A 13,189-nucleotide genomic window follows, 5' to 3' on the forward strand; every position below is an offset into this window, starting at 1 on the left:
TACTGATATGTACATTTTTCTTTTACATTTTGACTAATATACTTATTTTTTGTTTAAATGTCTGTTGAATTCAACAACCGAACATATTTTGATCAAAATAATTGAATCAGTGAGCAGCTCATTACTGTAGTGACAAATATGTCACTTTGGTTTTTCGGAGACAATTATAAGCTTAAATGCCTGATTTGACGTATCTGTCACAATATTCCCATAACTTTGATAATTATCCCCAATTGCAGGTTAAACTAACGAGAATAGTACAGACCTATAATTGTATTTTTCCAGATGGTTCATATAGAAATAAATTAAGTCAAAGCATCCATCTACAAGTTTCATTATTTGATAACAGCGATATCAAAGACTTGATCTATATCTTGAACAGCTGCACCAGAATGTATGAAGCAGCGTTCCCTTATCGTGAACTAATGTATGATGATGTAAAAGATACAATGTTACAAATAACTATTGTTTGGAACAGGAAGTCAGCTCTCTATTGAGTAAGTGTGTGGCCCTTAAAAGGGCCTTTCTATAATTAACGTGTGATTAGAGTTTAACCGCCGAAGCCGTACAGAGTGCGTCCCTGTCTCTTCAGAGCATACACCACATCCATGGCGGTCACAGTCTTCCTCTTGGCGTGCTCGGTGTAGGTGACGGCATCACGGAGCACGTTCTCCAGGAAGACCTTCAACACACCGCGGATCTCCTCGTAGATCAGACCGGAGATACGCTTCACTCCACCGCGGCGAGCCAGACGGCGGATAGCGGGCTTGGTGATTCCCTGGATGTTATCACGGAGCACTTTACGGTGACGCTTAGCGCCTCCTTTACCGAGTCCCTTTCCTCCTTTGCCTCTTCCGCTCATTTTCACAAGTTGAAGTTTTTCAACAAGATGAAGAACACTGATGGGTCACTGATACTTAAATTATGTCTGAGGACGTGATAGAAGACAGAGGCGGGGCTTCTCTTCTTCTTTGGATTTAACTGAAGGGTGATAATTAAACTCGTTAGCACCACCTGTTGTCTCCTACTGCTTGTTGCTGAAAGTCAAGCAATAGTGTACTCAAATATGTACTTTATAATTACTGAAGTACAATATCGAGGACAATCATGTGAATGTGTAGACATATCAGCAGATATTAATTTGGTGTTCTCTCTGTATTATAGTCTCTCTGAGTCTCACTGTATTTATTTCTCTCTATTTGTCTTCTCATTAATTATGAAGTGGAGAAACATTTACAAAGTGTGGTTTAGCTTGATTTCTGGTCTGTGTGAGTTTGAATTCATAAAACTATATGAAAACAAATCAGATGTGTTTTATAGTGAATAGTGAAAATAATAAATCTTTCTTTATCACTATAAGGACGGCCTTTCTTTATATTTGATGTCATCTTTGAACAACACATATGATGATACTGTGAGCCCACAGGCTGCATGTCTTTGACTTTGAATTAATTAATTGGCAAAATCTATGATTAATCATACACTTGTATATGTATAAATATATATGTATATATGTATAAATATATATGTACAGTATCTAGATATACACTGTACTATCTATAATATGCATAATATATAAAGCTATAAAGAAGATATTTAGCTTTATATTAATCATTCCTTCATACCTTTAAGATGTACCTAGTATCTCAGCAGGATCCATTAAATAAGATGACATTCTTCAGATTATTTTAGCTGGTTCCCCACTGACAGTATATCAACAGTAAACCATAGTAGTTGTAGATTGCATTTTAAATATCTCCAATGATGTGCTTTATTTGATGATACTAATCAGGGAAACATCAGGATATTAACATTCAAACCTTTGATCAATTCACTCAGTAACATCATTTGTTTCCATTCGTGTTAGCGATACCCACCAAGTGTTTGTGTTCTAGTGAAACACTTCATCTTTTAAAATGTTTCATGATATTTTATTGTATTTTTAATCTTATATGTTGTTACCATAGACTATAAGAGAGGTTGTTACACTTGTGTCATTCTCATGAATTATTTGTTGTTACTATTGTTAATAAGCATTGTAATACAGACCATAGTTGTGAGCAGAAACATGTGCAGCCTGTTAGACTGCTGTAGTGAAAACACTATTTATAGTTTGTGTTGGCATTGTTCATTTGAGAACGCTTGAACGTGACTTCTATGAGGTGGAAAGTCATGATGAAGCACTCTATATGTGCTGCAAAGCTTCACAGGAGAGAGAAAGCTGCCAGGTTGAGAAGCCTGCCACAGAGAGCATATAACCGTAATACTTGCTCTGTAAAACCACATATATTATATATTTATGATTAATTATAATATATAATAAAACAAATTAATTCATGACCATTATGTAAAATAGAATAAGGGATAAAATAAGAGATGTATAATCTTAAAATAAATTAAATCATATGTAAAAGGGTGAAAGAAAAAAACAATACACAAAGATAAAACTCAACCAGATCTCCACAGTTAGTGGCTGGATGTCTTCAGGAGTATCCACTGAACTTCAAAGTTTACAAAGCACCTAAATTAAGATCCTAAAATCCTTTACTTCTTTCAAGATATTTTTGGCAATCAGCCTCTAAAAAGCAGGTTATAGTGATAATTTAATACGAGACAATCTGTAGAAGAGCACCTCACAAGAGATTTAAGTTTCCATATTTTGTGCTTGTTGAAAACAGTGCAGCTTAAAGAGTTTGTATATGCGTGCTATTGTGTGTTATACAGTTGCCAACTTGCACCAGTACAGTAATAACTGATGTGAGTGTGGTTAAATTAACCTCTTTAAAGCTTAAAGACAACATGAAATAATCAGATGAAGTGGGTGGCTCCTAAAGGAGCTGTTGTGTTGTTGGTCTCCATCAGGTGTTTCCTTGGATAAATAAACTGTTTGATTTGACAACTGTGTTGTACTCAATTCAAGGAGAGCCCTGAGAAAGCTTTAACAAGTACAACCCACAAAACAAAAAAAATACAGATTGGACAGATTCACTGGATGAGAGTGCATCGCTACTGTGGGATAGCAGGGCCGACCTTCAATCAGAGGATCGGTGGTTCGATCCCGCTCCACTAGCTGCATGTCGATGTGTACATGCGCAGGACACTTCGTAGCCTACGGTGTAGAAATGTGATATCATCCGAATTGTAAATTGCTTTGGATAAAAGAGTGTGCTAAATGACTTAATTTATATAAATACAAACTGCATAAACTCTCAAATGTAACCATTTTGACGCCTTTGCTAAACAGCAGCTATTAATCACGTTTGGTATTCAGAGGAAACATCTTTAGATGAAGTGGGTGGCTCTTAAAAGAGCCTTTGTGTTGTTGGCCTCCATCAGGTGTTTACTTGGAGCTGGTGTACTTGGTCACGGCCTTGGTTCCCTCAGACACCGCGTGCTTGGCCAGCTCACCGGGCAGCAGCAGGCGGACAGCGGTCTGGATCTCCCTGGAAGTGATGGTGGAGCGCTTGTTGTAGTGAGCCAGACGAGAGGCCTCACCGGCGATGCGCTCAAAGATGTCGCTCACAAAGCAGTTCATGATGCCCATGGCCTTGGAGGAGATTCCGGTATCAGGATGGACCTGCTTCATCACCTTGTACACGTAGATGGCGTAGCTCTCCTTCCTGCTCTTACGCCTCTTCTTGCCGGTCTTCGCGGCGGTCTTAGAGACTGCTTTCTTGGAGCCCTTCTTGGCTGCTTTAACGGCGACGTCAGGCATGATTCCGGATTTTTTCTGAGTTGGAAGATGTCTCCAGAAGGACAGGACGGTCTATATATAACAACTTGATGCAAATTAGACTGTGGTGTTGCTTGCACAGGATTGGCTGTCTTCTGAGCGGGACTGTGCATGCGCAAATTACCTAGACGTGCTTCTTCTTCTTGTTTGAGGTTTATTGGCGGTTGGCAAACAATGAATTCGTGCATTACCGCCACCAACTGGTATGGAGTGTGGATCAGGAAGTCTAATAGGCTACTTATATAAAAATGTAAATTCAAAAGGAAAAGAAAAAAGAAACAAAACAAAACAATTTGCTCATATTTTCTTAATAATATTAATTAATCAAAGATATTGAAATAATACTTGATAACACTCACTTTTTGAGTTATTTTACAGAATATCCACTATATCCAACCGTACAGGTCTCCAATCAGCTGCCCTCTTCCCTGCTCATATTTCTGACATTGTACAATTACATGCTCTATTGTTTCCTCTTGCTCACAATAGTCGCATTTCCTCTCTCCTGTTCCTTCCTGCACATCTCATTTCTCCCACTTCCCCCTGAACTCGGTAAAACCACCGTCCTTTCCTGTCTTCTTCCCATTGCTTCTGCCACCTTTCCTTCAACCTCTGTTTAATGATACTTTTTGCTTCTGATTTACTGAAGCTGACTGCAACATTGGTACAGTTATTTTTTCGTGAGCAGATGTCTTTGGTGTTTGAGTGACTAAATTACCGGAATAAAGAACTTTAATGGTTCCTAAAATGTTACAAGATTTTTTTATTTTTATTTTATTTCAAAAGACAGGGTTGCACAGTTAAATGTAAATTGTTACCTCTTCTCTCAACACACCCACAGAACAACTATTTAATTCAAACATATTACAATCCATGATTACCAGTTCCTCAGCCTAACAATGGCCACATAAACCAGTTGAAAGCTTTCCTTTTGAACTGGAATGACCAAGTCTTATTATGAGTGACTTTTTCTTCTTGACATACACAGGGCACCATGTTTACTATTAATCACTGTCCATTGACAAGGGCTGCTGAATTAATGTGGCTGTGGCTTATTGTGAAGGGAGGGACGGCCCTTCAAAACCTTCGTTATTACAGTTTATTACAGTGATTGTTGAAGCACTGTATTTTCATGTTGAGGTTTTTACAGAACTGCAAGAAAACCAGTATGTGGTGGAAAAGGTATCCTGTCCACCTCAGAGCAGGAGACCCACATTGTAAATATGGTCAAATAACTGCATCAGACTCAGAGAACTGCAGAACCAGATAACGCCAGATAACATCTTGTCTACTGAAAGAGTAGAAATAGGATGAAGCAGCTGTACATAGTCACTTTCACCGTTTTAAAACCACTGACATATGAATATGTGCAGGTCACCTGTGCTATCCCATCATTGGTCCTGGATCTGGAAGTGTATGGTGCGACGTCATATTGACTGATCCTTGTCTGTCTTTTCATGTAATGTTTTGTCTCGTCTCCTTCAGAGAGTCATGGAGCTAAATGCAGATGCTGTGTATCAGCTATTATAAACGAATGATTCTCATGACCAGGGGCCTGATGACCAGGGGCCTGATGACCCTAATGACCCTAATGACCCTAAGGACCAAGGGCCAGAGCAGCCCAGGTACATCATTGTCTGGGACAACGTTAGTTAGTCTGCTGTGATCAAAACTTGGTTCACAGGTCACTCACTTTTTATCTCACTCAATCTCCCATACTCACTATTCCTGAATGTCTCTGCATGACATGTGAAGGTGTCTGATTGTCTGCCCCACCAACACATAACCCTTCTACAAACCAAGGTTGTGACAAAGCGTTACATCTCTGAAAACACCAGTGAACTATTTATTCAGAAGTTCTCCTCCACACCAGCCCTCTCTTGCCTCTCAGTTAATGAGCTTGTAGATGGCTTCAATTTTAAAGTTACAAATATTATTGATGCCATTGCACCCACTAAAGTGAAGGTTGTCTCGGGTAAGCAAAGATCTCCTTGGAGAAATGCTACACTGGTCAAAATAGAGAAACGAGAGTGTCGGAAAGCTGAGCGCAGGTGGCGAAAAACGAATCTCCAGGTTCACTGTGACATCTATAAAGAGAGACTTCGCAATTATAATTTGGAACTTAGAAATGCAAGGCAGTCATTCTTCTCTGACATCATAACCAAAAACAAGAACAATACATGCGCCTTATTTGCTACTGTCGACAGGCTAACAAACCCTCCAGTGTCGGTAGCTGCTGAACTCCAATCCACCTGGGCATGCAATCAATTTGCCTCCTTTTTGACTGACAAAATTCAGAAAATTAGACAAGCAGTCAGTGCCTCCACATCAACCACAGGATATGTGTTGTCCCGATCTAACATCCATTCAAATATCATGACACAATTTCATTCAATCGACCGTAGAAGCCTAGAATACATCATACAACATCTGAAGTCATCTTCCTGCTGCTTGGATATTCTACCAGCACACTTTTTCAAAAATATTTCAAACTGCATGACCACTGATCTTTTACAAATTGTAAACACATCCCTTCTCTCAGGTGTCTTCCCACAAGCCCTAAAAACTGCAGTTATTAAACCACTCCTAAAGAAAGCTAGTTTAGACTCCGCAACGATGAAAAATTATAGGCCAATATCAAACCTCCCATTTTTAAGTAAAATAATTGAAAAAGCGGTTTTCCAACAGCTGACCGACTTCTTGGCCGTAAATAACTGCTTTGATGTTTTCCAGTCAGGCTTTCGACAGCACCACAGTACTGAAACTGCTCTTGTTAAGGTTTTCAATGACATCCACTTAAACATAGACAATGGCAGAAGTTCAGTCTTAGTGTTACTAGATCTCAGTGCTGCATTCGACACGGTCGACCATGCCATACTCCTAGAAAGACTAAAAATCTGGGTGGGACTCTCTGACACAGCACTTCACTGGTTTGAATCCTACTTGAAGGGCCGAGAATACTTTGTGTCTGTAGCTGATTACACATCAGAGCTGACTAAAATGACATGTGGTGTTCCCCAAGGTTCAATACTGGGGCCTCCTCTGTTCAACATCTACATGCTTCCACTAGCTCAGATTATGGAAAACAACAAAGTGTGTTATCATAATTATGCAGACGACACACAAATCTACATAACTATGTCACCAGGGGACTATAATCCCATACAAGGGCTGGGTAACTGCATTGAACAAATCAACAACTGGATGTGCCAGAATTTTCTTCAATTAAACAAAGATAAAACAGAAGCAATTGTTTTTGGTACCAAGGACGAACAATTGAAAATCACAGCTCAGCTTCAGTCACTGATGTTAAAATCCACAAACCAAGCCAGAAATCTAGGTGTAGTTATGGATTCAGACCTCAACCTGAACAGCCATATCAAGACAATTACAAAATCAGCCTACTATCACCTGAAGAACATATCAAGGATTAGAGGACTTATGTCGCAACAGGATTTGGAAAAACTTGTCCACGCATTTATCTTCAGCAGACTGGACTACTGTAACGGTGTGTTTACAGGTCTCTGTAAAAAATCCGTCAGAAAGCTGCAGCTGATTCAGAACGCTGCAGCTCGAGTCCTCACTAAGACCAGGAGGGTGGATCACATCACTCCAGTTCTGAGGTCTTTGCACTGACTTCCTGTCCAACAAAGAATTTACTTTAAAATCCTGCTGTTGGTTTACAAAGCACTGAATGGTTTGGGACCAAAATACATCTCTGATCTGCTGCTACCTTATGAACCATCCCGACCCCTCAGGTCGTCTGGGACCGGTCTACTTTCTGTTCCCAGAGTCAGAACTAAACATGGAGAAGCAGCGTTCAGTTTTTCTGCTCCACATATCTGGAACAAAGTCCCAGAAAGCTGCAGGTCTGCTGAGACCCTCAGCTCATTTAAAACAAGATTGAAGACCTTTCTGTTTGCTGCTGCCTTTAATTGAACCGCGTTCAATTAATATATTAATCAATTTCCTGCATTTCTGCATTTTACTACTGCATTTTATTTCTTACACTGTTTTTTAATTGTTTTTGAAATCTCCTTTTATTTTGCCTTGTGTTTTGATGCTTTTAATGGTTTTATGTGAAGCACTTTGAATTACCTTGTTGTTGAAATGTGCTATACAAATAAACTTGCCTTGCCTTACAGCAATGGAGGAGGCTTGAGGAGAAAAATATCAGGGCTCATTCCAGACCTGGATACTGTAGTCAAGGCAATATTCGCTGCTGAGCTCAGGAAACATCGCATGTGATGAGGATGAAGTCTTATGACCAGACCAGCAAAGCAGAGATCCAGCCTCATTTTCTGTTTGTTTTTTTCTAGCACAAATGTTTTAGTTTTCTTCTACTGTTGTTTGTTGTTTGAGAAGAAAATAATAAACATTCCCCCCTTACATTACATTTTGATACCTGTGTATGTGTATGTGTGTGTGTGTGTGTGTGTGTGTATTTGATAAATGTATGACAACACTGTATCGTAAACTGTTGTACCTGCACACAGAAAAAGAAAAAGCCACAGGTGTGTTTCATTTCAGGACCAATTTCTGGTGCGTTTTCATTTAATGACAATTGTTTTTTTGAGAAAATAATCTTCAGATGAGCTGATAATAAATGATTGGTAATTACAGCCCTGAACAACATTAAACAGCTTTATAGACTTTGTGGTCTGAAATCATTTATTTTACATAATTGCAGCCTCATCACAGATACAACTTCAAAAAGATGAAAACAGCAAAACATAAACTACAATATTTTTGCAATTATGTTTTTCCAAAACCAAATAACTTGCTTTACTTTGTTTTAATCAACAGAGCATTATTAATGTGTCAATCAAATGAAACTCAAACTAAAGTGTGTCTGCAAAGTGACCTCAGCCTCTGGAATAACTGTTGGGATCAGCTTTATATCAATAACCACAATTAATATACTTTGGTCTAAAAATGCAAATTGTGTTTTTCAAATATTAGTATGTCTTTTGTTATTGGGACGCCTGAATACAAAGCTCTTTATCAGGAGAGTGTTTGAGGTTCTGGTTCCAGCAGCCAGAGAGGCGCCAGGTATACTTGGACTTGGCGGCCTTCTCTGTCTTCTTGGGCAGCAGAACAGCCTGGATGTTGGGCAGCACGCCGCCCTGAGCGATGGTCACTCCGCCCAGCAGCTTGTTGAGCTCCTCGTCGTTGCGGCCAGCCAGCTGCAGGTGACGGGGGATGATACAAGTCTTCTTGTTGTCGCGGGCCGCCAGGTAGACGGGGGCGCCGGCACCGACACGATGCGCATAGTTTCCTTTCCACTAGCTGGGTAACGTTATAATATTAACAGGAAGCAACGAGTCTTAAATGTTACACCCTTTCAATAAATCACCACCTTAACGTGGTTTAGGGCCGTGTGTGACCTGTGACCCCGTGAACTCAGACCAAGAATTCACTCACCATCTGAAAAGAGTTGTGTCTGAAAAAAGGGAACAACCCGAAAACTCGCCATTGAGCCGCCGCCCTATGGGCCCACCGCTCGAAGGGATATGCGGAGAGAGGATTGGGTAAAAGGGCTCATGGGGATTTTTACCTGTGTGAGTTGTCATGTGTACCATTAGATGTGCGTTGCGCTTATATCTTTTATCACAAACTGAGCAGCTGAAAGGTTTCTCTCCTGCGTGGATTGTCATGTGTTTCTGTAAATTTTGATACCGGTTAAAAGATGTCTGACAGACTGAGCAGCTGAAAGGTTTCTCTCTTGTGTGGATTCTCATGTGTGTCTTCAGAATTCCTCTGGTGCTAAATGTTTTCTCACACTGAGCATCTAAAACGTTTTTCACCAGCACTACATCTTGAATCACTGACATGGACTTCATCAGGTTTCAAAGAGTTTAAACCTGACTGAGGTTCTCTGGTCTCCTTCCAATCATCAATGTCATCACATACTCAGGGGGAACCTCTTCTTTAATCACCAACAGCTGCTGGACGTCTGCTCTGTGTAACCGAAGCTGAGGGTTGAAAACAGCGTCCAGTAGTTTCTGTTTTCGCTCGTTCTCCTCTTTCAAAGCAGAAACTTCCTCCCGTCTCCTGTTTGCACTTTTAACAATTCTACATAAAATAATGAATAATAACAATCCTTTTGCAGGATTATCCTCTGGGCTGTGTATCGAGTGCTTCATCATGACTTTCCACCTCATAAAAGTCACGTTCAAGCGTTCTCAAATGAACAGTGCCAACACAACTATGAATAATGTTTTCACTAAGGCAGTCTAACAGGCTGCACATGTTTCTGCTCACAACTATGGTCTGTATTACAATACATTACAATACATATTAACAATAGTAATAACATATAATTAATTAGAATGGCGCAAGTGTAACAACCTCGCTTACATACAGTCTATGGTAACAACATATAAGATGAAAAATAAAATATATGAAACATAAAAGATGAAGTGTTCAACGAGAACACGAACACTTGGTGGGTATCGCTAACACGAATGGAAACAAAAGATGTTACTGAGTGAATTGATCAAAGATTTGAATGTTAATATCTTGATGTTTCCCTGATTAGTATCATCAAATAAAGCACATCATTGGAGATATTTAAAATGCAATCTACAACTACTATGGTTTACTGTTGATATACTGTCAGTGGGGAACCAGCTAAAATAATCTGAAGAATGTCATCTTATTTAATGGATCCTGCTGAGATACTAGGTACATCTTAAAAGTATGCAGGAACGATGAATAGAAAGCTAAATATCTTCTCGATAGCTTTATATATGATATATATTATAGATAGTACAGTGTATATCTAGATACTGTTCATATATATTTAATCTCATATTCAAAGTTTTAAACTAAATCATGTAACAATATTGTGTCATGCAGCCTGTGGGCTCACAGTATCATCATATGTGTTGTTCAAAGATGACATAAACTCTAAAGAAAGGCCGTCCTTATAGTGATAAAGAAAGATGTATTGTTATATATATTACCATATATATTCATATTATCTTATATTATCTTCACACATTTACACCAATAGGGCCCCATTGTATGAGTCAGTTTGAAGTGCAGGCTGCACTAGTTCCCTGTTCGGGGCTGGGGCACCAGAGGGTGAAGTGAATAGTCAGATAAGCTACCTTCTGATAAGATAACAGTCTTTGGTACATATAGATGACGTTATGTTGTGATATCAGCCTCCTTACTATGATAATGACATATATACACATCATGGCTTTTGGATTTTCACTTTCCGATTCACTTTCCGTTTGTTTAACTGTATACATTTAAAAGACAAACAAAGGTGTCAATGAAACATTTGCTTTGTTTGAGGGAATAACTGCTTTGGTAACATTCTGATCATTGTTTCCAGAGATACATGTGATCGACGCTGTCCCTTTTGGAGAAGCCTCCATTTTCACTATTTCCAATTTTGAGGAGAATCCAAACATCAACCAAAAAAACTCATTCAGTTGTGAAATATTTTATACAACAGTCCATTTAAAAAACACATATTTAGGAAAACCCTGGTTGTGCTTTGTTCTACCTCGGGTAGTGGTATCGATAAAGCTAAATTGGGAACAGGTGAAGCTGATCAGGGCTGTAAAAACTGTAAAGAACAGCAAAGAGAGAGTTTTACTGTTGTGAAGAGCACAGCAGGACAGAATGTTTTGTTAGCAGCATGAAAGAGTTTTTAATTGATCTGTTTTATGTGCTGTTCACAGTTGATCTACCAGAGAAATGTAAATTGTAACGTTAGTTTACCAGATGCGTTGTTATTGTTGTGACAGTGTAAATAAATATGCGCTGCTGATCTTTTAACTCTTTTAGCAATAAAATACATCTTATTTGTATTTATGTTGTTTCCACATCACAACTTAAAGCTCATGGTCATCAATGGGATCACGTGAGGAGCCACTGAATGCACCATTTTATGCTGTTTCCAAGTTTACTTGTTAATTGCTTCTAAATAGTTGCAGTGTGTTGTTGATCAGTACAGACCTGTGGGTGTTTACTGACTTTCCGAAACAGGAAATCTATTGCCGGCAAAAGTTCACCTCTGGGTAGAATAATGTGCATTTAATTAAGTTTGCAGTCTTACACAAGCTGCAAGAGTTGGAACTGAATGATTAATGTATTGAATGTTATAACCATTATAATGATACTCATATTTAGAATCCTATTAATAACAATAATAATTAGTTTTATTCATCAAAATAAAAATCTCCATCAGTGCTCACTTTAATCATCAGCAGAACATCAACTACCAGTGAAACATTGTTACTGTAACATTTAAAGCCACTCATGTTTCCCAAAACAAGTGACATTTATTTGTCAATATGTTTGATCATCAATAGTATAACTATTTATATTAAAAGTTATTATCAGCAGAGGACATGTTCACAGTGAGCAGCTCTGATAGGAAGTCTGGCTGAACTGCACCATAAGCCTCGACCATCATCAGTGTGTTTGCTGCTCCCAGAATACCTTCAGTTTATTAAACACTGATCAACATCAGATGGTTGTTTTTACATCGAGACTCTGAACAAACATGTGGACCAGTTGGAAAACGACTTTTGATGGAGCTCTGATGCATTTTAAATCACTTTTAGAGAGAAATGAGTGGGAAAAGCCGCTGATCAGTGCTGTCCACGGCGGTGAGGAGGTGAGGTTTGGAGGCTCCTCAAACACAACACAGAGACCATCAGAGCTCTACATGACTTCAATATGAAGAGACACTCGTCCGCTATCGGCTCCCTTCGCCGTCAGCCTTCAGTACTTCTTCCACATTTAGTTTTGAGTCTTTATCAGTGAAGAGAAAACACAAGTGAATCTGCTTTCAGACTGCACTGAGGAGTCCCGGGCTGGGTTGAGTCTCCACGGTTCTCATGGTGTGTTTAAGTGCAGCCCGTGCTCTGAGCTCTTCAACAGTCAGTCAGACTCTCGTGTTCTCGTGACTACAAACACATCAACAATAGAAAATGACAGAAGTAGTTTCAGCTTCAGCCCCCGCGGCGGCCAAAGCAGCGAAGAAGAAGCTGTCCAGGCCGAAGAAGGCTGGTCCCAGCGTCGCTGAGCTCATCGTTAAAGTTGTCGCGGCATCCAAGGAGCGGAGCGGCGTGTCTGCTGCCGCCGTGAAGAAGGCTCTGACCGCCGATGGCTACGATGTGGAGAAGAACAACAACCGCGTCAAGACCGCCATCAAGAGTCTGGTGACTAAGGGGACTCTGGTCCAGACCAAGGGGACCGGGGCCTCTGGCTCCTTCAAGATGAGCAAGACGGCTGTCGAGAAACCGGCAAAGAAAGTTGCTCCTACAGTCAAGAAGCCCGCAGCGAAGAAACCAGCAGCGGCCAAAAAGACAGTGGCCGTAAAGAAACCAGCAGCAGCCGCTAAGAAATCACCCAAGAAGGCAAAGAAACCCGCAGTGGCCAAGAAACCCGTCAAGAGTCCAAAGAAGGCAGCCAAGAGCCCCAGAAAGG

The 13,189-nt window shown here is 39.9% G+C and overlaps 3 protein-coding genes across 3 annotated transcripts in view; 1 reads left to right on the plus strand and 2 right to left on the minus strand.

Annotated features, from left to right (window-relative positions):
• Positions 1-550: 550 nt before the first annotated feature.
• Positions 551-862, minus strand: LOC306788317 (histone H4-like; the record flags this gene model as incomplete). Its single annotated transcript, XM_079283795.1, has 1 exon — positions 551-862. One exon carries the CDS (start codon positions 860-862, stop codon positions 551-553), a length of 312 nt encoding a protein of 103 aa, XP_079139921.1.
• Positions 863-1,806: 944 nt separating this feature from the next.
• On the minus strand, positions 1,807-3,717 carry LOC306776109 (histone H2B 1/2-like). Its single transcript, XM_079266699.1, has one exon. It carries the CDS (start codon positions 3,713-3,715, stop codon positions 3,341-3,343), a length of 375 nt encoding a protein of 124 aa, XP_079122825.1. The 5' UTR covers positions 3,716-3,717; the 3' UTR covers positions 1,807-3,340.
• An 8,973-nt stretch (positions 3,718-12,690) lies between these two features.
• LOC306777390 (histone H1-like) overlaps positions 12,691-13,189 on the plus strand; it is a gene marked incomplete at both ends in the record, with an annotated part of 621 nt that continues 122 nt past the window's right edge. The window contains one exon of the mRNA XM_079268475.1: positions 12,691-13,189. This exon is cut by the window's right edge and continues 122 nt beyond it. Coding sequence (XP_079124601.1) covers positions 12,691-13,189 — 499 coding nt within the window.

Source organism: Melanostigma gelatinosum (genome assembly GCF_949748355.1).
Source record: "Melanostigma gelatinosum genome assembly, chromosome: 1".
Classification (NCBI taxonomy): Eukaryota; Metazoa; Chordata; class Actinopteri; order Perciformes; family Zoarcidae; genus Melanostigma; species Melanostigma gelatinosum.